General features: G+C 39.4%; 1 protein-coding gene across 1 annotated transcript in view; it reads right to left on the reverse strand.

Annotated features, from left to right (window-relative positions):
* Positions 1-7,123: 7,123 nt before the first annotated feature.
* Positions 7,124-26,303, reverse strand: part of LOC111160936 (ATPase copper transporting alpha) — a 172,392-nt gene continuing 153,212 nt past the window's right edge. Inside the window, exons 18-23 of the mRNA XM_022524336.1 lie at positions 21,960-22,106; positions 19,469-19,611; positions 13,331-13,534; positions 12,687-12,804; positions 8,660-8,762; positions 7,124-8,290 (exon numbers count right to left, since the gene is read on the reverse strand). Coding sequence (XP_022380044.1) covers positions 8,014-8,290; positions 8,660-8,762; positions 12,687-12,804; positions 13,331-13,534; positions 19,469-19,611; positions 21,960-22,106 — 992 coding nt within the window. The 3' untranslated portion in view covers positions 7,124-8,013. The remainder of the gene's footprint in view (positions 8,291-8,659; positions 8,763-12,686; positions 12,805-13,330; positions 13,535-19,468; positions 19,612-21,959; positions 22,107-26,303) is intronic.

Consider the following 26,303-nt stretch of genomic DNA (forward strand, 5'->3'; position numbering starts at 1 on the left):
GGAGGGTGTCACTTCCCGTTGCCAGGTGCCAGCATATCCCAAACACTGGCCCGCATAGTGGCATCTCCTCTCAGAGTTCAGGGCAAAGCACAGCAAAGAGCCAGCGCCAAGGTTGCCCACCAGCCGGCATCCCCAGTCCTGTTAGTGTACGGAGCAGCTTGAAGGAGCCTGGAAGGAGCCTGTCAGGTCTTTTGTCCCCAGCAAGGCCCTGCCACCTCCCCAAACGCACTCCAATAAGGGGACCGGTTTCTTCCCGGGTGACCCAGGGGATCCTCAGACCAGGCTGTCCACACCAGGGGGCCGCCCTCCTTCCCCTCCAGAGATCCCCTAAGCCTGCCAGTCGAGGCCCTGACAACGGCGCCGACTTCTAAAACTTGAGACTTTGACTCCATGGCTTCTAAAATCTTGCAGTATTCGGGGACCCCCCCCTCCTTTACCTAGTCATGGTTTTGGGGAAAAGTTTTTCTTGTGCAGTCCCCTGCGCGTGTTTGTACTCTCTCTCTCTTTCTCTCTTGCTCCTCTCTCTGTGATCAGGGCTCCTTCCCTTCTGCAGTACCCAAGGCTCTTTTCTCCACACAATTAACTCTCTGCAGCTCCTACCTCTTCCCGGATGTGGCAGGGATTGTTTTTCTGTTTTTGTTTGTTTCTTTTGTTGTTGTTGTTGTTGTTTTAAATCTCCTGTTGTGCAGTTTGTTCTCTCAGACCTTGGATGGATTTCTTGGTTGTTCAGAAAGATTTGCTGTTTATCTAGCTGTGTTGGGGGGGGTGGCAAGGCAAGCTTGTGGTCCACCTACTCCTCAGCCATCTTATCCTCATCCTAATTTTTAATTTTTTAAACATTCCTTAACAGCAAAACAAACAATTATGAAGGTTGTCTTCAAATGATTACAGTTTGGAAGACTCTTTGACAGATTTGTAGGCATTTCCAACTTACTCCAAAGCAGTTCAGTTTTCAAGGTGGTGCTTTTTATATTATAACACACATAAAAACAGATCCTGTTAACATGCAGGTTCTGGTTTACCTGGTCTGGAGCGGGAAAGCTGAGAGTTTGCATTTCCCAAAAGCGGAACCGGTGGTTCAACCTAATAAGGAACAGAGTAAATTTTTTTTGTATTTAAATTCTATTAATTAATGTATAGGGTATTATTTGCTTCAGGGGTAAAGATCTGTGGTTTGTCAGTCTTATATAATACCCAGTGCTCATTACAACACATACAGAGTAATTTATTTTGAACAGAGACAGCTGGATCATTGTGACTATGTGAAAGGACTGTCTGACAGCCATGATCCTAAATTTAAGAACGTGCTTAGCTACTCAGCGTAGGAGTGTTATTCTAGTTGAACTGGCAATTGTGGAGGAAAAGGAAAGGCTAACATTGCCAAGTTTAAGGACTCGAAAGAATGGGATTGGTATCGGCAACGTTTGGGTCACGCGGGTTGCTATATTGATGCTCCTTCAGTAACCTCAGATGAGGCCTTCCTACAGGCAAAAGAAGCTCTCTTCAAAACGGGGCATTAGCATCTCAGGCAGCTCCAGACCAAAGACTGATCTACAGACCCAAGTGGTTGTGGCCAGTTTGTCTTTCTATCCCCACACTCAGGCTGAAGAAACGGCAGCATTTTCCACAGTGGTTTTGGTGTTTTGGAAATATTCTCTCCATCACTAGTGAGTCTCGCAATTAGGCAAGGTAGGTATTCTTATCCTCACTTTGCCCTCGTAGGAACTGAGGTTCAGTTAGATTAAGCAACTTGTCCTTGCTCACTGTGGTAGGCAGAATAATGTTACTTTATCTGGCAAGAAGAGACCTGGCAGATACAATTAAGGGTGTTGCCATGAAGAAATTATTCTGGATTACCAGAGTGGACCCAGTGCAATGACACAGGTCTTTATAAGAGGGAGGCAGAAGGGTCAGAGGTAATGTGAGAAAATGGGATGAAGGAAGCAAGAGGTTGGGAGTGATAGGAAGAAGGGGCTCTGAGCCAACAAATGGAGGTAGCCTCCAGAAACTGAAAAAGGCAAGGAACCGGATTTCTCCTAAAGCCTATAGAAGTAATACAGACTTGCTGACACTTTGACCCATTGAGACCCATTTCAGACTCTGACTTCCAGAACTCCAGATAATAAATTTGTATTAAGACACAAAGCTTGGGGCGCCTGGGTGGTTCAGTGGGTTAAAGCCTCTGCCTTTGGCTTGGGTCATGATCTCAGGGTCCTGGGATCAAGCCCTGCATCAGGATCTCTGCTCAGCAAGGAGCCTGCTTCCCTTCCTCTCTCTCTGCCTGCCTCTCTGCCTACTTGTAATCTCTGTCTGTCAAATAAATAAATAAAATCTTTAAAAAAAGACACAAAGCTTGCTGTAATTTGTTACAGCATCAAGAGGAAACTAATAGTCACCCAGGTGGTAAGCGGCAGAACTGTGAGTTTGCAAAAAGGTCCCGTAGGCTACAAAATCAGTGCTCTTCCCATCACTATGGGAGATATGATGCTTTTTAAAGAAATGGTGGAGTTGAGGGAAATTGGAAGGGGAGGTGAACCATGAGAGACTATGGACGCTGAAAAACAATCTGAGTGTTTTGAAGGGGCGGGGGGGTGGGAGGTTGGGGGAACCAGGTGGTGGGTATTAGAGAGGGCATGGATTGCATGGAGCACTGGGTGTGGTGCAAAAACAATGAATACTGTTACGCTGAAAAGAAATTAAAAAAAATAAAGAAATGGTGGATAGAAAAGTGGAAGGGTAGGGGTGCCTGGGTGGCTCAATTGGTTAAGCAGCTGCCTTCTGCTCAGGTCATGATCGTGGGGTCCTTGGATGGAGCCCTGGGCTGGGCTCCCTGCTCAGTGGGGAATCTGCCTCCCCTTGGCCCCCTCCATGCTCACTCACTCTCTTTCTCAAATAAATAAATAAAATCTTTTAAAAAGTAAAGTGGAAGGTTTAAAAAAAAGCTGCAAGAAGAAGAGCTGAAGAGAGTTGATCCTGGGCTCTACTTTCCCCCAAACTTCTTCTACATGGCCAGATGTTTTTCATTTCAATAAAGTTATATGGATTAAGAATAATCTTTCCAAATAATTGCAAATACTTCTGGCCAGATTTAAAGGCCACTGGCATTTTAGGATGGGTGAAATTAATCTCCGTTTTTGTCTTATTACTGGGTGATAAAACTGCAGTGAGGAAATGGAAGTTTTGCTTGGATGAGGTGAAGCAAGTAATGTTAAAGTAATGGCAGCATTTCGGCTTATTGATAGGCCTGGGGCCATGGAGCTGGATGCTGACAGTGAAAAGCTGGGGGCCACTCCAGGGCCATGGGTACATTATGCAAAAGGCTACACAGCCTATTTCAAACTTTTCCAGAGAGAAGACTGCATGGAAGTTCTCAGATTTCTTAAATTGCATGAGATCCTATTTATAATAGCATCTTCACTTAAACCTTGTCCTGGAGTCTTGCCTTTCACCCCTCACTTCTAACTCATCTCCATAACCAGTAGTTATGTCTACGAAGAGAAAGCTATTAAGCAAGTAGGATTGGTGGGTTCTGGTCAGCTTTGGGAAAGATAACAGCTCTCCCTCTCTCATCTGTCTGAATTTTAGCAGGGACTTCAATGCCTTGACCTAGCAAACATTCCCTAATAGGAAGGTTTTTCTGGTTTTTTGTTTTATTTTTTGTCTGGAAGGTTTTGAAACCTCTCCTGGGATGTTGCTATCCTGAACACCCTTCTTGGAGGTTAGTCAAGACCCAAATAGAAGAGGGGGAGCTGAGCAGCTAAGTGGATGGTTCAGGAATTTTACTCTTCTGTTTCCACTTCCAATCCTATCTCATCAACCTGAATAGTCTCAAGACTGGGGGAGAGAAATGAAAACGAGGTTTTCCTTACAATAAGTTTAAAACCCTTTCCTTAGCCCACAAAAGTGCTTGGTGTGGGAATATATTTTGGGTGGGATCCTCAAACACTGTATAGGGACGCCCAAATGCAAGAAAACCTCTTGTCTCCATTAAACCCATTTGGGGTAGACAATCTCAAGAATGTATTAGAGAGCACAAAACCCCTTTTGAGGACAACTATATTCCTTCCTTTGCTTTTCCACCCTCACTAAAACAATACAGCAGGTGGGATAGAACTGAAGGAAACCAGAGTTTTCTTTTCTCCCACTCTTAGTTAATGTGTAATGCTGCCTCCAATCCTGCCCCATCATTGATGAACAGTAAAAAAAAAAAATAACTAAACCAGGGTAGTTTGCAACTGCCAGAAGAAGAGTTGGATGGTTTAACAAAAGAGACACTGACAAAAAACATTTCTCTACAATACTATAATTATAAAATTGAAGGCACATCCCTGGCAGAAATATGATCAATTACATGCTTATGGAAAAACTACTGAATATTTTAACTGTAGAAGACGATTATTGCACATTGTCCTGTTTTGGGTACCAACCAATGTTTAACAATGATTAGTTAAACACTTAACTAAAAACATACGGTTGAGACGCCTGGTTTTGGCTACAAAAGGTATCTATTATCAATGCCATGATAGAAGCTCTTTTAATTGAAGAATGAGATTTCATGTTTTTGTGCTTTACCTGGTTATTTACACCAGATAAACTTCCAGAGGGACTACAGAAACTTAGTGTCAAAAACAGCTAATAATTCAGCATGAATCCGTATTTTCTATATTTGGTAAGATAAGATTTTTAAATATAGAAAAGTAAGAAATAAGCAAGCAAAAAATCCAAAGGGAGTGATTCTAGGAATGTTTTTATTCTTGTTAAAACAACCAATAACCAGATGCCTCACCCAAAGAAAGTAACAAAATAGAGTAAAATAAATATTAAGAAAAATAATCTTAAAGCAAGATTCACAAGAAATGGGAAAAAATTTCTCAAAGAACATATATTCTTGATTTTAAGCTGTGTACATAAAAGAGACGCACATTTAAATTTTTGGAAACATCTTGTCTACAGTGCTATTTTAAGCATTCTGAAGAAGACATGTGAAAAAAGAAAAAAATAAACTTTTAAAAAGTTAAAGCACAATATAAAATTTTTTGTTCACAAGGCATCAAATTTAACACTCTAAAATGCTGATACTAAACTAAGAACATCTCTATTTGCACAACTGACCACCATACTTCTTTAGACTAGGACACTAAATACTCTAGTTGTGTTTTAACCTTTGAAATTCAAAAGGCATCTTTGGATATTCAAGATAAAAGGTGCCCCATAGTTGAGTAAGAACCAGCACTGGATATCAAAACATCCTTGTTATCTTCAGACTGACAGCATGGTTACTGAGTGAATATAGAAGAGTGATAAAGGAAGGACAAATAAAGATCTTCAGATAGTCAAATATCAAATTCAAATATAAATCCATTTTACTTCTATATGGTAAATATGTGTGTGTACATATGTATGTATAGACATACACATACACACATATACATTTATAACATTTGTTCTCACTAGTCACTAGTTACTTAAAGCTACTTACTAACTAAAACCAATGTTTTTAATCCTGATTATCATCTCTCTCTCTCTCTCTCTCTCTCTCTCTCTCTCTCCTGTGAATACAGCTGCTCTATGAAGCTAATTGGGAGTTCAGGATTACAAAAGAGACTTGTGGTAGAGAATTCAAAGATGGTTACAGATACTTAAAATAGGATTCTTTCTAAACATGTTTTCTGTTCTAATAGTAAGGGTTGAAATTAGATCCTTCATTATTCCCAGACTATAGGCTGCTCTTCTCACTGTCCTAGGACATGTGGGTCCCTTGGCAAGTGGGAACCAAAAGGACAATTCACAAACACACATGGAAATCAAAGTAGTAACTGACTATGTTCAAGTGTTTCAAAGACAGAGAAAGAGTAGGGGAGAAAGAAAGAGAGGTGCTTCTTTTTTCAAAAGTCTATTATACATTTGTCTTATTAGCTGTTTCTTCTAGAAGAAACAAGTTGTGGTATGATGAACCACTAGAATTAAAAATAAAAAACAAATATTAAAATTCAAAGCGGAAGCATGGAAGATGGCAGAGGCATTTAAAGAGCCTACACATACAAACACATTCATATTTCATTAGGATGGTTTTGCCTTTCTAGATTAATAGCACCTTCATCAGTAGTTTCAGTTCTCTCTTTAAGATAGTGGAGATAAAAATAAGTTTTTTTCCAAATCTTTAAAGACAAAATGGAATAATGTGGTAAACTTTTTGTGTGTGTATGAAAGGATAAGAGAGAAAGGAAATAGGAGAGAAAGAAACACATCCCCCACTCTCACCTGATTGTAGACTCTCCCCTAAAAAAATTGATTATTAATATTCATTACAGACCTCAAGGGGAAAAAAGTACTAAGTGTAAATCCTATGTGCTAGGCATTGTGCTAACAGCTTTACATATGGTGATAGGAACAAAATGTTAGGAATTTATTTATTTATTTTCACTTCCATGTTCTGCATATGAAATCCATCTTGCAATTAACAAGGAATTTAGATAGTGGTGCAAGTGCCAGATCTCTGACCAGTGTGTTAACTCTTAGGCACTCAGAAGGGGATTTCTAAATGTATATGGCACTGAGAATAGCCCCTGAATTTACGACCCACGCTAACTAGCAAGAGCAAATGTTTTATACTAGAGAAAATTAGAAATTTGACTAAAAGGTATCACAACCTAGGGAAATTCTCATTTCTGTATTACAACTATTGTGTTTTTTGGTAAGTGCTGCTTTGTATAATAGTATTATTTTAAAGTCATTTTGAGAAGTCATATAAAATACTAAAATATCATTAAAATATATTAAATTATATATACCAGCTAAAGTCCTTGTATTCTCTCCAAAAGAAGGACAAATTTAATGAGTCCAGGTAATTTCATATGACCCGTATATGTTAAAGATGATAAGATATTAATCTTTGAAAAAGTCAATTGTGGAAGAGGCTCAAAATCTTAAGTTTTGATCAGGAGGGAGACAAACCATAAGAGACTCTTAATCTCACAAAACAAACTGAGGGTTGCTGGGGAGTGGGGGTAGAGATGGGGTGGCTGGGTGATGGACATTGGGGAGGGTATGGGCTATGGTGAGTGCTGTGAAATGTGTACACCTGATGATTCACAGACCTGTACCCCTGGGGCAAATAATATATGTTAATAAAAAAAATCTTAAGTTTCTGGACTGAGGCTGATAGATTAAGAACAATTTACAGTGAAAGTCAGCAGGAGTGAATTGAAGGTTTGTACAGAGCTAGGGTGTCAATGAAAGAAGAATCCAATCCATTTTTTTTTTTACAGTGGAAATATAGGAAACAAGGAACCCTCTGGACCCTTACGGTCTTTTGGGCTACAAGATAAATAAAGGAAGATGATATTAGAAAAGTTATCAGTTATTTTTATCAATCAAAAATCACCTACACTTAACTCACTGTAAAGAACAACAACAATAAAGAATCATACTAAGGCATCTAAGAAACAACTGCAAAGACAAAGATGCAGGGACAATCAGGGGAGAAGAAAGCCTATAATAAATAAGGCACGTCTATTTTTAAACAGTTTCTACTGTTTTCCGTCTAAAACCAGATGCTTTATACAGTGTTTTAAAAGCCCTTGTTCCCCAACCTGGCAGGGCTGAGAGCTCAAGAATGTCCTCAAGATCATGGTCTCAGATCTTCAAACTTTTAAGTATCCTTTTTCTTGAGCCTTTTCTTTTTGGTCAAAGAAAAAGTCATCTGTCACTTTAGCAGCAATTCCGCAATCTTCAATTGTGGGGCTTGTTGTAAACCTCACTGGCCTACCTTATCTGTTCCTAGTGAAAACAAAAAGTATTGGCAATTCACCTTAAATAAAGCTAGGTTGAGAGCTAATGCTCTGAAAAAAAGATATTTTTGCCATTAGACAAATGCAATTCAAAGATATTCCCTAACATAAGGGCATGAGACCAACAGAAAGTCCTTCCACAGTATTTCGAGAAGTTAAGGAGATATCGTTAATGCTGTATCAGCACGTTACAACATCAGCTAGTAGTACTCTGTGCGGCCTGTTACAATGAGGTGTCATCATCTTCCCTACTGTCTCCCACCAGAAGTGAATGCTTATCAGGTTCACTGGTACCAATGCTGTTGAGGGACCGTTTATCAGACAGCAGTGAATTTATGGAGGCTCTGCTGTAATTAACAATCCGGTCCAGCAAACCCAGTTTAGGGGAGTTTCTCAAGGTGTCATCTATTCCAACATGAACGCTGATCTCTGAAGGCCTCTTCTGTCCCATCTGGCTTCGGGCATGCAGTTCGTAATTCTCATAAGTTGGTTTTCTGTAACTGAACACATGCAAAATACACTAGTGTGAAATAAGCAAATGTGAACTAGACACTTGTTACAGTCAAACCTGCAAATCTATTTGCCTGGTATGAAATCTACAAAGGTGGTTCCTGCTAGGAAATTCACCCCCCTAAAATTGTATAGAGTCACATGGTGAGAAATTCTACTTCTCAGAGCCAATGTACTACATTTTACCCCACTCAGTGCTGTAGTGGCTAGGTAGAGACTACATAAGATGATAATCACATAGCTAACATTTATTATTAAGAACAGTTGGGGCCCATCCTATAAGAATGAGACCTACCAAGACTGACTGTGGATGATTAAGGGAATAAAAAATACAAACATGAGTGAGCCATCATACTTACAGTTTAAGGAAGAGAGAGGAAAGTACTACTGAAACAGATGAAGCAGCCATTGCAGCAGATCCCATCCAGGGCTGCAAAACCAAACCAATGGGCATAAAAACTCCTAGGAAACAAGTGTGGATTAGTTAGAGCAAAGAGCATTAAACAGATTATTAATGTGTTTCTAATACATACATACACATCAATTCCTTGTTTGATATTTATTCAGTACTTTCTATGTGGAAAAATTGGCAGCGACATAAGTCTCCACCAATAGGAGGATAGAGTGCTGTTGTGAACATTCTTGTACGTGTCTCCCTGTGCACATATTAGAACTTCTCTAGGGTCATGCCTAGAGATGAAACTGGATTATGACATGGGCACATCTTCAACTTTAGGTGGATATTCCTCAGTTCTCCAGAGTGCCTTGCACCATATAATCCCACCAAGAGTGAATGAATAGCATATGAACTTGACAGACATTTGAACATTTGGCTTATATGACAGGGATAAGATAGACTTATAGTACTTATAACTTTTTATGTGCTTATCTAGTTTTCTTTTTTCTACAGTGATCATATATTACTTGCATAATTTTTTCCATTCTGCCCCTACTTATATAATTTTTAAATTTCTTTTCAGCGTAGCAGTATTCATTGTTTTTGCACCACACCCAGTGCTCCATGCAATACGTGCCCTCCATAATACCTACCACCTGACTCCCCCAACCTCCCACCCCCCGCCCCTTCAAAACCCTCAGATTGTTTTTCAGGGTCCATAGTCTCTCATGGTTCACCTCCCTTCCAATTTCCCTCAACTCCCTTCTCCTCTCCATCTCCCCATGTCCTCCATGTTATTTGTTATGCTCCACAAATAAGTGAAACCATATGATAACTGATCTCTCTGCTTGACTTATTTCACTCAGCATAATCTCTTCCACTCCCGTCCATGTTGACACAAAAGTTGGGTGTTCATCCTTTCTGATGGAGGCATTATACTCCATAGTGTATATGGACCACATCTTCCTTATCCATTCATCCGTTGAAGGGCATCTTGGTTCTTTCCACAGTTTGGCAACCGTGACCATTGCTGCTATAAACATTGGGGTACAGATGGCCCTTCTTTTCACTACATCTGTATCTTTGGGGTAAATACCCAGTAGTGCAATTGCAGGGTCATAGGGAAGCTCTATTTTTAATTTCCTGAGGAATCTCCACACTGTTCTCCAAAGTGGCTGCACCAACTTGCATTCCCACCAACAGTGTAAGAGGGTTCCCCTTTCTCCACATCCTCTCCAAAACATGTTGTTTCCTGTCTTGCTAATTTTGGCCATTCTAACTGGTGTAAGGTGGTATCTCAACGTGGTTTTAATTTGAATCTCCCTGATGGCTAGTGATGATGAAAGCCCAAATTAATAAAATTATGAATGAAAAGGGAGAGATCACAACTAACACCAAGGAAGTAGAAACAATCATCAGAAGTTATTATCAACAGTTATATGCCAATAAGCTAAGCAAACTAGATGAAATGGATGCATTCCTGGAAAACTATCAACTCCCAAAATTGAATCAGGAAGAAATTAACAACCTGAATGACTGATATCTAGTAACAGGATTGAAGCAGTGATCAAAAACCTCCCAAAAAACAAGAGCCCAGGACCTGATGGATTCCTTTGGGGAATTCTACCAAACTTTCAAAGAAGAAATAACACCTATTCTCTTGAAGCTGTTTCAAAAAATTGAAGCAGAAGGAAAACTTCCAGACTCTTTCTATGAAGCCAGCATTACCCTGATCCCCAAACCAGGCAAAGACCCTACCAAAAAGGAGAATTTCAGACCAATATCACTGATGAATATGGATGCTAAGATTCTCAACAAAATCCTAGCAAACAGGATCCAATGGCACATTAAAAAGATTATCCACCATGACCAAGTGGGATTCATCCCTTGGTTACAAGGATGGTTCAACATTCGCAAATCAATCAATGTTGTAGAACAAATCAGTAAGAGAAGAGAGAAGAACCACATGGTCCTCTCAATTGATGCAGAAAAAGCATTTGACAAAATCCAGCATCTGTTCCTGATGAAAACGCTTCAAAGTATAGGGATAGAGGGAACATTCCTCAACTTCAGAAAATCTATCTATGAAAGACCCACAGCAAATATCATCCTCAATGGGAAAAAGCTTGCAGCCTTCCCGTTGAGATCAGGAACACGACAAGGATGCCCACTCTCACCACTCTTGTCAACATAGTATTAGAAGTCCTAGCAACAGCAATCAGACAACAAAGAGAAATAAAAGGTATCCAAATTGGCAATGAAGAAGTCAAACTCTCTCTCTTCGCAGATGACATGGTTCTTTATATGGAAAACCCAAAAGACTCCACCCCAAAACTACTTACATAATTTTTAAAAAATCACTTGCTCTATGAATTAATCTTTCTGGATTTTGATTGTTCATTTTTTGTTTCCTCAGCATTTTGTGTTCTTGTTTATAAACAGGTTTGTAATTGTTCTTACATCATTTCATGTCCTTCTTTGGCTCTCAAATCAGAGATAACAAGAAAAAAGTGATAACTCTACTATTACTAATTCCTGGGGTGCCTGGGTAGCTCAGTTTGTTAAGCATCCAACTCTTGCTTTCGGCTCAGGTCATGATCTCAGGGTCATAAGCTCAAGTCCAGCACTGGACTCTGAGCAGGTGTGGAGCCTGCTTAAGATTCTCTCTCTCCCTCTCCCTCTGCCCCTCCCCCTGCACTCTCTTTCTCTAAAAAAAAAAATACAATTTATTACTAACTCCCACAAAGTCTCTAAGTACAAGACATTATCAAATGTTTGTTTAAAAATTCTAAATTGCTTTTGCTTGGTCATATTCCTTTACTCAATCCATCAATCTCCCTCCTTCTCCCCTGCTTTTTTCCTCTCGCTCTCTCCCTTCCCCCACCTCTTCCCTCTTTCTCCATCTCTCCCTGTCTCTCTCTCCTGGTACCCAAACTTAAAAGATAAACCCTGTTGGCTATTAGAATTTTTTTTTTAAGATTTTATTTATTTGTCAGAGAGAGAGAGAGGGAGAGAGAGCAAGCACAGGCAGACAGAATGGCAGGCAGAGGCAGAGGGAGAAGCAGGCTCCCTGCTGAGCAAGGAGCCCGATGTGGGACTCGATCCCAGGACACTGGGATCATGACCTGAGCCGAAGGCAGCTGCTTAACCAACTGAGCCACCCAGGCGTCCCCGGCTATTAGAATTTTAAGTGAAGAGCCAAACATTCTCTGCATGCTATAATTATAACTATGTAACAAGACAGAAAAACTGATGCAAAGTAAAAAAAGACTGGAAGTAAATACACTAAAATGTTAACAGTGCTTGTGTTTGGGTAGTGAGATTAAAAGTAAATTTGTTCTTGGGGCACCTGAGTGGCTCAGTTGGCTAAGCATCTGACTCTTGATTCTGGCTCAGGTCATGATCTCACTAAGATTGAGTCCTGCATTGGGCTCCCTGCTCAGCAGGAAGTCAGCTGTAGATTCTCTCTCCCTGTGCTCCTCCCCCTGCTCATGCTAACTTTCTCTCTCTCTCTCAAATAAATAAATAAATCTTTAAAAGTAAATTTGAAAAAAAAAATAAAAATAAAAGTAAATTTGTTCTCTTCAGCAAAAGATAAATAAATAAATAAAAACATAAATATAAATGTGAGAGCATATGGAGAAAGAGATGAAACAATGTGGGAAAGTACTACTCATTGGTTAACTTAAATGAAGATTATATAGGTTTTCATTGTATCTTTGACCCTGGTTATGTATAGCTTTGAAATTTTTCAAAATATAAAGTTGGAGGGGAAAATAAATTAAAATAAACCTATCAGAATGCATATACATTTTATGCTATAATGAACATTGCTCAAAATTACAATTACTGATTTTAATATTACCTTTCACCACACCAGCAAGCTACATATAAAAACTGAGCTCAAAGCTAATAAGACTAAACTTTCCAATATGATAGGTCTCTAATGACTTCAGAGGAGAAAGTAACACTAGCTAATAGTCACATACCAGCAGCTATGGGAATTCCAACTAGATTATAAATCAGAGCGAAAATAAAATTTATCCGAATCCTCTTGACTGTCTTCCTTGATAAGTCAATACTTGCCACTACATCCAGAAGATCATTCTGAGAACAGAAATATTTGTAATATTAGTGAGAGACTCTAAATTAATGAATACTTTATATTTGACACTGCGATTTTGAAGATCATGTGTACCTTAGGGTGGGTAATATGAATTAACTATAAATTTCAAATATTGCTAAAAATTTCAGTCAGCTTTGGAAGATGCTTTTCCAGGAATTTTTCTCAGGGATCTAAAAACACTTTTTGGGTTATATGCTGCTATGTAGGTTACCACACATAAAACAATCTCAGCAAGGGTTTGTTGAAGATAGTTTTATTATAAGTATATCCCCCAATCTTATTCTTTCCTTTAGAAGCTTGTCATTCTCATCTGCTTCACTTGATTGAGAAAATCTGGAAGTAATTAGTATTCCTTCTCATACTCCCATCCTGAATTCTCCTAGTCTCAAAGGCTGGGAGGACAGGAATTAGAAGGAAAAGAATGTCCTACTCGAAATACTTTACAACACTATCCCTGACCATGTGTACCATTATCACAGACCTCAAGGTTCAGGCCACAGGACTTACCCTTATCAAAACCACATCAGCTGCTTCAATGGCTACATCTGTACCTGTGCCAATGGCAATCCCAACATTAGCCATTGCCAGAGCTGGAGAGTCATTGATTCCATCTCCTACCATTGCAACCCGTTTCCCCTCCTCCTGAAGTTGCTTCACCTTAGCAACCTTATGAGAAGGGAGAACTTCAGCGAACACCTTTGTAATGCCAACCTATAGGGAGAGAAATAAACTCAATTCATTTGAAGAAACATTACTGGTCCCTTAAATATAACACAGCAATGATGACCATCATTTTCCACCCACCAGAGGTCCAAAATTTCAAAAATTGATAATATCCAGTGATAGGAAGGATATGGAGAAGTGAGCTCTCTTATATATTCTTGGTGGTTGTGTAAACTGTTATGGTCTTTTTGGAAGGCATTTGGTAGGATCTATCAAAGTGCACACATCATTTGATTGCACAGTTCCACTTCCAGCCATATTCTGGACATATTTATACAAGTATAAAGAGACATACGTTTGACTTCCAGGGAAGATGGCAAAGTGGGGGGATCCTGGGCTCACCTTGTCCCATAGACACAACTGGATGCACCCACATCAGTATGAATGGCTCAGAGAATGGTCTAAGGACTGGTGGAATAGACTCTCCACAGTTAGGTATAGAGAAGAGGCCATGTTGAGGAAGGTGTGGAGGGGGAGATAAGGTCTGGAGCTGGGTGGACTCATGGGACAGTCTGTGAGAGGGAGGAGTGTAGTGGGCCTGGGAGGGGAGAGGAATAGACCCCTACAGTGGGTGCCCCAGGTACAGGGGCCTGCAGAGGGAAGGCAAGTCCCCGCAGAGGTTGGCTTTGAGAACCAGAGGGGCCTGGCTTTGCAAGTTCTTACAATCAGTGGGGCTTAACACCTGGCACTTCAAAAATCAGCTAGTTCAGCTCTGGGAGAGCCAGATGGCAATAAGAAACTGAGCCCCCCCCCCCCCGCTCCCCACAGCCACCCCATGCAGACAGCACAACAAACAGCTTCAACAGCATAGAAACAGCAGTTTGAAAAATGCCTGGGGTATACAGGACAGAGATTTGTTTACTAATCTCAGAGTGTGTGCAGTAGGGGCAAGGATCTTTGAGAGACTGCTCCAAGAACAAAAGACCTGGTAGGCAGCATTTCCCTCCCCTGCCCCCAGCCAAGATACCCCAACGCCTGTGGTAACTAGCCCAGTGCCAACTCTCTCCACATAGATTACCAACAGTGTGCCCTGCTGCCAGACAATCCTGCAGATCCACCCCCTCCGACAGCAGTTTTCCCTAGTGGCTACAGGTACCTTCCCACAGCAGGCTAGCGCAGACCCTGCTGGAACCCCACACCCTGCCCACACTCTCTCCCATAGACCTGCCCCCTCTAGCATGCCCTTGGCCGGAGCCCTTCCAGAGCAGTGCCACAGCCTGGCAGTGCATAAGCAGCCCTGAAAGGGGTCAGAACCTTACCAACGTAGCTCTGGCCCCAGGCAGAGGGGAAGACAAACACACACCCAAGACTAACTGGGGGCCCAGCAGTGTGCTGGAGGCCGATATGGGGTCTGGTGGCAGGCTCTACCCACCAAAGCAAGCTTCTCAGGGGACAACACGGGGAGAACACCCTATAGGTTGGTGCTAGCACATCTCTGGCAAAAAACTGGTCTGACTCAACTCATGTCAAGGCAGCCCCAGACTGGCCCACTAATGCCATGGGGACTAAATCTTGCTACCAAAAAGCAAAAAGAGACGTTGCAGACAACTGGACAAAAGGCAAAAGTGGCTCAGCCAAAATAGTCTGGTGCATGCAATACGGATAGGAGACACCCATGAAGTGCCAGAATCTAGTGAACAGGGGGTGGAGGGGCATACTGCACTGCAGGGTACTAAATGAGCTTTTCTTCATAAGGACATCAGTTTCAAGTGCAGGAGATGTAGGTGACTTTTCTAACACATAGACTCAAAGAAGAAAGTTGGAATGAGGAGACAGAGGACTATTGCCCAAATGAAAGAACAGGGCAAAATCACAGCAAAAGAGCTAGAAGAAATGAAAATAAATAATATACCTGATACATAACCCAAAGTGATGGTCATAAGGATACTCACTGGACTTAAGAAAACAGTGGAGACTTCAGGGTGACCATCAACAAAGAGACAGAAAACACAAAAAAGAAGCAAATGGAGCTGAAGAAATCAACAGCTGAAATTAAAAATATGCTAGAGAGAATAAACAGGAGACTAGAGGACCCACAGCAAACATCATCTTCAATGGTGAAAAACGGCGATCTTTTCCCCTAAGGTCAGGAACAGAACAAGGATGTCCACTCACCACTTTTAGTTAACATAGTACTGGATATCATAGCCACAGCAATCAGATAACAAGAAGAAATAAAAGTCATCTGGGGCACATGGGTGGCTCAGTCGGTTAAGCATCTGCCTTCAGCTCAGGTCATGATCCCAGGGTCCTGGGATAGAGCCCTGCACTGTGTTCCTTGCTTAGCGGGGAGTCGGCTTCTCCCTCTCCCTCTGCCTCTGCCCCTTACTTACACCCAATAAATTAAAAAATCCTTAAAAAAAGAAAGAAAAGGCATCCAAATTGGTGAGGAAGAAGTAAAACTTTGACTACCTGTAGATGACATACTATACATACAAAGGCCTAAGGACTTCACTGAGAAACTACTAGAACTGATAAGGGAATTCAGTTAAGTCATAGGATACAAAATCAATATACGGAAATTCACTGCATTTCTAAATACTAATTATGAAGTAGTAGAAAGAGAAATTAAGAAAACAATAGCATTTACAATTATACCAGAAATAATGAAATACGTAGGAATAAGTTTAACCACAGAGCTGAAAGATTAGTACTCTGAAAACTATAAAATACCAGTGAAAGCCATCGAAGATGACACAAACAAATGGGAAGATACTCCATGCTCATGGATTGGAAGAACAGGTGTTAAAATGTCCATACAACCCAAAGCAATATACAGATTTAATGCAGTCACTATCAACATACCAACAGCATTTTTCACAGAACTGGAACAAATAATCTTAACATTTGTATGGAACCACAAAACACACTGAATAGCCAAAGCAGTCTTGAAAAAGAAGAACAAAACTGGAGGTATCACAATCCCAGATTTCAAGCTATATACTACCAAGCTGTGGTAATCAAAAGTATGGTACTGGCACAAAAACAGAAATACAGATCAATGGAACAGAATGGAGTCCAAAAAAAAAACCCAGGATTATATAGCCAATTAGTCTTTGAAAAAAAGAGGTGAGACTATGCCATAGAAAAAGTCTCTTCAACAAATGGTGCTAGAAAAACTGAACAGTTATGTATAAAAGAATGAAACTGGACCACTTTCTTACACTAAAATAAAATAAACTCAAAATGGATTAAAGAACTAAATGTGAGACAGGAAACCATAAAACTCCCAGCAGAGAACACAGGCAGTAATTTTTCTAACTTTGGGCGTAGCAACATCTCTCTAGATAGGTCTGCTGAGGCAAGGGAAACAAAAGCAAAAATAAACTATTGGGATAACATCAAAATACAAAAGCTTCTGCACAGCAAACAATCAACAAAACTAAAAAACAACTTACAGAATGGGAGAAGGTATTTGCCTATAACACAGCTGATAAAGGGTTGGTATCCAAAATATATAAAGAACTTACCAAATTTAACACCCAGAAAACAAATAATCCAATAATAAAATGGGCAGAAGACATGAACAGACATTTCTCCAAAGATGATATACAGATTGGCCACCAGACACGTGAAAAGATGTTCAACATTACTCATCATGAGGGAAATGCAAATCAAAACCATAATGAGATATCATCTCATACCTGTCAGAATGGCTAAAATCAAAAATTCAAGAAACAGATGCTAGCAAGGACGTGGAAAAAGGGGAACTCTCTTACACTGTTGGTGGGAATGCAAACTGGTGCAGCCACTCTGAAAAACAGTATGGAGGTTCTTCAAAAAGTTAGAAATAGAGTTACTATATGATCCAGTAATTCCATTACTAGGTATTCACACAAAGAATATGAAAACACTAATTCAAAAAAATATATGCACTGCTGTGTTTACTGTAATGTTATTTACAATAGCCAAGATATGGAAGTAGTACAAGTGTCCATTGATAGATGAACGGATAATGTGTGTGTGTGTGTGTGTGTGTGTGTGTGTGTGTGTTTGTGTGTGTATATATATAATGTAGTATATTTATACAATGGAATATTACTCAGCCATAAAAAGAATGAAATCTTGCCATTTAAAACAACATGGATGGATATAGAGGGTATAATGCTAAGGGAAATAAGTCAGAGTAAGACGAATATCATATGATTTCATTCATATGTGGAATTTAAGAAACAAAACAAACAAACAAAAGAAGACAGAGAGACAAGCCAAAAACCAGACTCTTGAACTATAGCTAACAAACTGATGGTTACTAGTGAAGAGTTAGGTGGGAGGATGAATAAAATACGTGAAGGGGATTAACAGTACACTTACCATGATGAGTGCTGAGTAATGTATAAAACTGTTGAGTCACTGTGTTGTAGACCTGAGTCTAATATAACACTGTATGTTAACTATACTGGAACTAAAATAAAATTTAAAAAATAAATAAATAAAAAATGAAAAATGAAAGGTCTTTGAAAACCAGCCCCCCCCAAAAAAGATTTGTATGTCCAAAGATTTACATCACTGCCTGTTTGTAACAAAACCTTCAAAACCACCTAAATACCCATCTTTAGAAGAATGTTTAAGTAAATTATGATATATCCATACCATAGAATTCCATGTAGTAATGTTCAAAGGCTAACATAATTTTGTATGTTCAGATATGGACAAAGGCATATATGTTATTATGTATAAAAAGCAAACTGCTGGGGCTCCTAGGTGGCTCAGTCAGTTAAGTGTCTGCCTTTGGCACAGGTCATGATCCTAGGGGTCCTGGGATCAAGTCCTGTATCGGGGCCCCTGCTTAGCAGGGAGTCTGCTGCTCCCTCTGCCTGTGCTCTCCCCCTTGCTTGTGCTCTCTCTCTCAAATAAATAAAATCTTTAAAAAACAAAATACAATAAATAAAAAATAAAAAGCAAACTACTGAATGAGCAATCTTTAGAAAAGTGATGTAATTTATGTTGAAAAATACCAGAACTCTACATTTGTGTATGAACACACATGCCTATGAAAAATTGGGGATAGGACTAGACAGGGAGCTTGGGGCAAAGGTGACTTCAACTTTTTACTTTATATCCTTCTGCATTTTTATATAAGAATTTACTCATATATCACTCATGTTATTTAATAGAAGAGGGAGGAGGCATTCTGAAGTAGAAAAGACCAATATGAGAAAAGTTTTGTAGGTAAGGCAATCATGGGGGTCAGGAGCAGAAAAATATGTCAAAGTGGTGCATTAGGCGATGGTTCCACCAGTGATGTTCAGGATGGACCAGGGAGGGAAGTGCCTGGAGCTCTTGCTGTAATTTAGGCAAGAGAGATTGGGCGCCTGAGTGCCCGACTTAGGCTGGCAGCACTGGTAAAGAATCTGAGCAACATTTCAAAGGAAGTATCAACAAAGACTAGTATATGGTGTCACAGAAGCATTTCATGAAGTAAGTAAATGGTTTTTTGGTTGTTAACAGTAACACAAAGCCCAAACGCCTTCTAACACAGCATGCCAACTGTTCTTGAAAGAACCAGATATCAATATTCAGTGATAAGGAACATAATAGGTAATATGAATCTTTAGCACTTGAAAGCAAGAAACAAAATGTATATGAGGAATTAGAAGTCTCTCTCATTCTTTCTCTCTCTCTCAAATAAATAAATAAAATCTTAAAAGAAAAAAAATTTAAAAATGGGCACCTGGGTGGCTCAGTTGGTTAAATGAGTGCCTTCGGCTTGGTACATGATCCTGGAGTCCCGGGATCAAGTCCTACATTGGGCTCCCTGCTCAGCAGGGAGTCTGCTTCTCCTGCTGACCTGTCTCCTCTCATGCTCTCTTGCTCTCTCATTCTCTCTCTCCCTCTCAAATAAATAAATAAAATCTTTTAAAAAAATCAGAAGTTACCACAGACCCTCCCCACACCCCAACAACTAAGTAAACCAATTACCTGAGAAGCAATAGATCGAGCTGTTTTACTGTTGTCTCCAGTCATCAGAACTACTTCTAAGCCCATAGACTGCAAAATACGGACAGCCAATTCTGCTTCCGGCTTCACTGTATCAGCAATAGCTATCAAGCCGCACAGTTCATCTATTATAGGAGCACCAGAAAAGGAGAGAGTTTGGAATATGGTGAAAGCAGGAATAATATTCTAACATAAAACTTGAGAAAGAAATTAATCTTGTTAAGCAAAGTTGTTCGGGGTTTAAGCTTAACTCAGAATGTCTCCAAGGCCACACAGGCTGTACTCTACAAAATCTGCAACAAACCTCCATGTTTCGTTATGAAAATTTCAGAGTGAGGTAGGGTTACTAATAAAAGCAGTAACTGGAAAATGAAAAGAGAGCTCTTTATTGCAGACTTAAAGACTCTTTTTTTCCTTTGAGAAGTACTGGTTAATCCTCCCAAACCCTTTAGTTCATTTAAAGGCAAATGAAACTGAAAACTGATACTTTTTTTTTTCTTTTCTTTTTAAGGTGAACAGGGTGGATTGAGACAAAACCAGCATTTTAAACTGGGGGGGGAAATCACTGCAAGCAGTTATTTTATTTTAAAAAACAAAAGTAAATGGCATTTTTTGCTTCTTCCTGGGCCTAAAAACATCATAGTTAAGCTGCCTTCAGGGCGCCTGGGTGGCTCAGTGGGTTAAGCCGCTGCCTTCAGCTCAGGTCATGATCCCAGGGTCCTGGGATCGAGTCCCGCATCCGGCTCTCTGCTCAGCAGGGAGCCTGCTTCCCTTCCTCTCTCTCTGCCTGCCTCTCTGCCTACTTGTGATCTCTGTCTGTCAAATAAATAAATAAAATCTTTAAAAAAAGAAAAAAGATACTGCCTTCATACTTAGCAAGGATTATAAATGTTGACTAGTTAATCTCACAGCTAGAAATTTACCCAAGAAAAAATTTAACAAAAGAAAGCACCTAAAACCTCATAAATATTTATCATAGCATTATTTATAATGACGAAATATTAGGAATAGCTTAAATTTCCAATGAGGGAATTATTAAGTTAGTTAAAGTATATAATAAATTAATCGGAAGTAAAATAAAATTAGAAAATACTATGAATATAGCAAATAATGTATAGAGCAAAATATAATAGGTATACAGGGATTTTAAATTTTTACTCAAATTATTGAGGTAAAATTTATATGCAAAATATAACCACTTAAAAATAATATATACTAATCCTATAATTCTGTACATATATTGTATATAACATATATACATATATAAATATGTATGTTTGTATATATTTTATATAAAACTAAATATATAATATATTATATATAAATATTTAATAATTTAATATATTATGTGTTATAAATATTTAATATATATAAATATATTTAATTTTATATTAAATATTATATTATATTATAAATTATATTATATTTAATTTTATATTAAATATATATTTATATATATAAATATACATACACACACAAAAACAGAAATGGAATACATGCAATTAAAACTGACACTGAGTTAGGATGATGAAATTATAGATATTATTTTGCCTATTCCTTTATTTTTTTATTTTTTTTAAATATTTTATTTATTTATTTGACAGAGAGAGATCACAAGTAGGCAGAGAGGCAGGCAGAGAGAGAGAGGAGGAAGCAGGCTCCCCGCTGAGCAGAGAGCCTGATGTGGGACTCGATCCCAGGACCCTGAGACCATGACCTGAGCCGAAGGCAGAGGCCTAACCCACTGAGCCACCCAGGCGCCCTTGCCTATTCCTTTAATGTTTTGTTATTTTTAGGTTTTAAAAAAATCCTTGATTTGCTTTTTTTATTTTGGGGGTGTGTAATCACTAAAAACAAAACCTTTATTTATTTTTATTTATTTTTTACTGTTATCTTCAATTAGCCAGCATACAGTACATCATTAGCTTTTGATGTAGTGTTCAACGATTCATTAGCTGCTTATAACACTGGGTGATAGATATTCAGGACAGCACATGTGGTGATGAGCAATGGGTGTTACATACAACTACTGATTAGCTTTTTAAAAAAAAATAAAAAGCATAGGCTATGGAGGAAAATAACAAAGTCAGGCAAATGCAAGAGAATTCTAAATTAATCAGTAACAATTATGTATTGCTAACATTTTCTTTTGCATTCAGGCTTCTTTTCAAAAGCCCTCAAGTTCAGAAGTCTCTCAAAAATATACATAAAATAGGGGCACCTGGGTGTCTCAGTCGTTAAGCGTCTGCCTTCAGCTCAGATCATGATCTCAGGATCCTGGGATGGAGCCCAACATCAGGCTCCCTGCTCAGTGGGAAGCCTGCTTCTCCCTCTCCCACTCCCCCTGCTTGTATTCCCTCTCTCACTGTCTCTCTCTCTGTATCAAATAAATAAAAAAATCTTAAAAATATATACATAAAATAATAACTGAGATCGCAACATTGAGTCATAGGGTACTTAGGGAAAACCTTACCATCAACTGCCACCAATACAGCAGTCCGACCTTTTCTTTCATGCTCAATCATGTAATCATCTACATCATTATTAATAACAAGACCATTTCTAATCATCCACTCCCGGTTACCAATGAGGACTTTGTACTGCTGGGCATTAAGAGCACCTGAAATAAAGTACAGAAATAACATTTAGTGAGATTGTTTAATATTTATAACAATGCTGTGAGGCACGTTCTTCCTGTCTAACCTTACACACTCACTATGTTGTATTTTTGGTAGACCACAGCCTACAACAGTGATTTCCAAATTTTCAAGGAAAATACTCTGCTCTTCTATGCCTTTGGGCCTTTGCACATGTTGCTGTCTCCACCTGGAATGTCCTTACCCCTACTCTCCAATTATCAAACTGCATCATATTCTTCAAGAGTCAACTCAAATGATACTTTCTTGGTGAAGCTTTCTCTTTGATCTTCCACACAACTGAATTAAATTTGAAATATTTATCGTGCATCATCAGCAGCTTAATATGGTTGGATGAAAACATACAACTGTAGAAATGTCTCATTTTAAACATGTGACCACTAACTTTATATAGGTCCTTGGTGTTTTCTGGCAATTCTATACTTCCCTAGTCCATTCGTTTTCCATTCCTTCTAGAGGGCTATTTTATACCTTCTCTTCTCCCACCCTCACCTATGGCCAGATGATGAATCTGCTTCCTACTTCAGAAAGAATTAAAAGCAATCAGAAGAGAACTTCTGCAAGCTCTCACTGCCACATCTAACCAACTACCTGTGCCTATGTACCCACCAATCTAGCTTCTCACCTGTTATTATAAACCGCCCCTGCTCCTATTTAAGGCCAACCTCTCCACTTAGGCAGTAAACCCTCTTCCTTTGCTTATTCTAGAATATCTCTCCTACAATTCTCTCCTCTGGGACGCCTGGGTGGCTCAGTTGGTTAAGCGGCTGCCTTCGGCTCAGGTCATGATCCCAGCGTCCTGGGATCGAGTCCCACATCGGGCTCCTTGCTCAGCGGGAGCCTGCTTCTCCGTCTGCCTCTGCCTGCCACTCTGTCTGCCTGTGCTCACTCTGACAAATAAATAAGTAAAATCTTTAAAAAAAAAACCTCTCCTCTTCCTCCTGCATAACCACATTTTCTATCTCTGTTGCACATAGTCTTATCTTTAAAAACAAAGCAAAACATAACAAAACAAAACACCCCTCTTGAGTTCACTTACCTCTTTACTACTGCCCCAAATTTCTGCTTCTGTACACAGTAAAACTTCTTGGAAGTGTTGTCTCACTTGATTATTTCCAAGTCATATCTTCCCATTCTCTTGTGAACCCACTCCAATAAAGCTTTTGTGTCTACTACTCCAAAGAATTGTTCACGAAGTATACCAGTGACCCTTATTTTCATAAACCTAATGGCTAATTCTTGTTCCTTATCTTACTTGCCCTATCAGCAGCATTTAACACAGTTGATCACTCCCTCCTTCCTGAAATAATTTCTGTCCTTGGCTTCTAGGACACCAAATTCTTGAGTTACCTCCTCACTCATCACTTCTCAGTCTTCTTTGCTGATCTCCCTGATCTCTTAATGTACTGTATTGCTGGGTTCAATCCTTAAAGACTTTCTCCCCGCCCCCCCAATCTAGTCTCACTCCTTGGTGATCTTAACCAGTCTCATAGCTTTAAATATAATCTATACCAGCTTTGTCCAACAGAATTTGGAAATGTTCTGTATCTGCTGTTTAATACAGTAGCCATTAACAATATGTGGCTATATGAGCAGTGAAAGGTGGCTAGTATGGCTGAAGGGGTGAATTTTAAATTAAATTTATTTTTTAAAGTTTATTTATGTATTTATTTTAAGTAATCTGTACATCCACCATGGGGCTCAAACTCATGACCCCAAGATCAAGAGTCACATGCTCGGGGTGCCTGGGTGGCTCAGTGGGTTAAAGCCTCTGCCTTCAGCTCAGATCACGATCCCAGGGTCCTGGGATGGAGCCCTGCATCAGGCTCTCAGCTCAGCAGGGAGCCTGCTTCCTCCTCTCTCTCTGCCTGCCTCTCTGCCTACTTGTGATCTCTGTCTGTCAAATAAATAAATAAAATTTTAAAAAAAAAGAGTCACATGCTTTTCTGACTGAGCTAGCCAGGCAGTCCTGAATTTTAAATTAAATTTAAGTAATTTAAGTTTCAGTAGTCACATGTACTGAATGGCTATCATATTGGAAGGCACAGATCTATAGGTGGTTGACTCACAAATCTACATCTCCAACCTACTCTGTTTCCTTGAACTCCAGACTTGTGCAGCTAACTGCCTACTTGTTATGTCCATTTACATGGCAACTCCACTTGAATATCTAGTAGGCACTCAAATTTTACATGTAAAAAACTGATCTCCTGGGGAGTTCTCTTCAATATTGCTCTTCCAATGGTCTTCCCCATTCTATTTAAATGGTAACTTCATCCTTCTAAAATAAACATTTAGGCCACAAACCTTGGCATAATTCTTGACTCCTGTTTCTCTCATACCCCATACCCAATCTGTGAGAAAATTTGTCAGCCAGCTCTCCCTTCAAAACACATTCAGATTTTGACCACTTCTTATGACCTCCACTGTTACCACATTGGTCCAAACCACTCTTATCTTTCACCTGGATTATGGCGACAACCTACTAACTCATCTCCCTGCTTCTGTCCTCCCCTCCCCATTCCTTCAACAGTGCATTTTTATCAGAGCAGCCAGGGTAATACTTATAGGTTGGATTCCGTCACTCCTATACACAAAACTCTTCGATGGCTTCCTGTCTCAAGGGTAAAAGCCAAAATTCTTTAATGACCTTAATCTAGTCCTGTACTACTCTCTAACCTCGTCTCTTACCCCCTTGCCACTCATTTACTCTGCCCTAGGCATACTGTTCTCCTTGCTGTTTCTCAAACTAGGCTTGGGTACTTAATATCCCTCCTACCTGGAATGCTCTTGTCACAGATATTCACATAGCTTTATCCCTCCCCCTTCTCAGGTTTTTGCTCCAGCACCAACTTCTCAATGAGGTCTACCCTGATTACCCTATATAAAATAGGGTAATCCCTATACCCCTCTACTCTACAGCACTATCTCCATCAGACATCTTATATTTTCTTATCTATTTGCTCACTGTTTTGTGTTCTCCCACCACAAATAGAAGCTCCAATAGATAGTGACTTTATCTTTTCTGCTTACTGCTGATTCTTTAGTGTCTTGAAAGAGCTTAATAAAAGGTGTCAAATGAACAAAATTTCTATGTGTCAGTATGCTTGACACTAGAAGTTTGCAAAAAATAAATTATAGTTTGGTAGAATCACACAGGTAAATAAAGTATTATCATGCAGTGTACCTAGCACAAAAAAAACAAAGATGAAGTACAGTTATAATTTTAAAAAAAGAGCAAATATATCTGCCTATACATGTCAGTCAGCAAAGGCTTCGCTGAAGAGAGATGTCAGCTGAGTTTTGAAAGATGAAAGATGAAAATAAGTCCATGAGGTAGATGCCACTGAGACAACAACATTACCCAGAGAAAACAGTAAATGAAATGATCTAATAAGCATGAAATGACACATTGTAAAAAGGAACTGTAGGTAGTTCTGTATGAATGGAACACAGAGTACATGGAGGTCAGTGGAAAAATACAAAATGGGTGGTATAGGCAGGCAGAAGACATATCATGGGGAACGGACCTGGAACAAAGTCCAGAGAGACAGTGAACAAAGCCAGGATCCCTAACAGAATCACACTGATAGGGTTTAGGGTACAAGCAAACCTCCAAAACAAAAATTTTCCGAGGGGTGTGCATAACTTTTATCACATTCCTCCAAAGGTTCACGATTCAAAAATAAGTTATAAACCACTATAATAAAAGGTACTAGTCAGACAGTTATATATAATCATATTTGTAGGTTAGCAAAATTACTCTCAAGTGCAAATGGGTAGGGAGGTGCTAGAACACTTAGGTGGGTATATTATGTTCTGGGGCAGATGGATAGACCAACCAGAAACTCAGAAAACAGGCTTTGGCTAGAGATGTGGATTTTAGAGTGGTAGTAGAAGCCTACGGAAGGCAGAACAGGCAACAGACATGAATGAGGTTGTACAGAGAGTATATAAAAGAAGAAAAAGACAAAAAACAAAACCCTGGGGATACCAAATATCTGAGAGCAGGAGAAAAGAGGAATCAGAGAAGGACCGGAAGCAACAGCCAGGTAGGTGAGAGGATAATCTAGAGAACGAATGGTCATGAAATTAAGAGAAGAAAGAGCTTTGAAAGACAAAATGGTCAATATTCTCAAATCTCAAATGCCAGAGGCAGA

The sequence above is a fragment of the Enhydra lutris genome, unplaced genomic scaffold (genome assembly GCF_002288905.1).
Source record: "Enhydra lutris kenyoni isolate GAN:26980312 unplaced genomic scaffold, ASM228890v2 scaffoldscaffold79, whole genome shotgun sequence".
In the NCBI taxonomy this organism is placed as follows: Eukaryota; Metazoa; Chordata; class Mammalia; order Carnivora; family Mustelidae; genus Enhydra; species Enhydra lutris.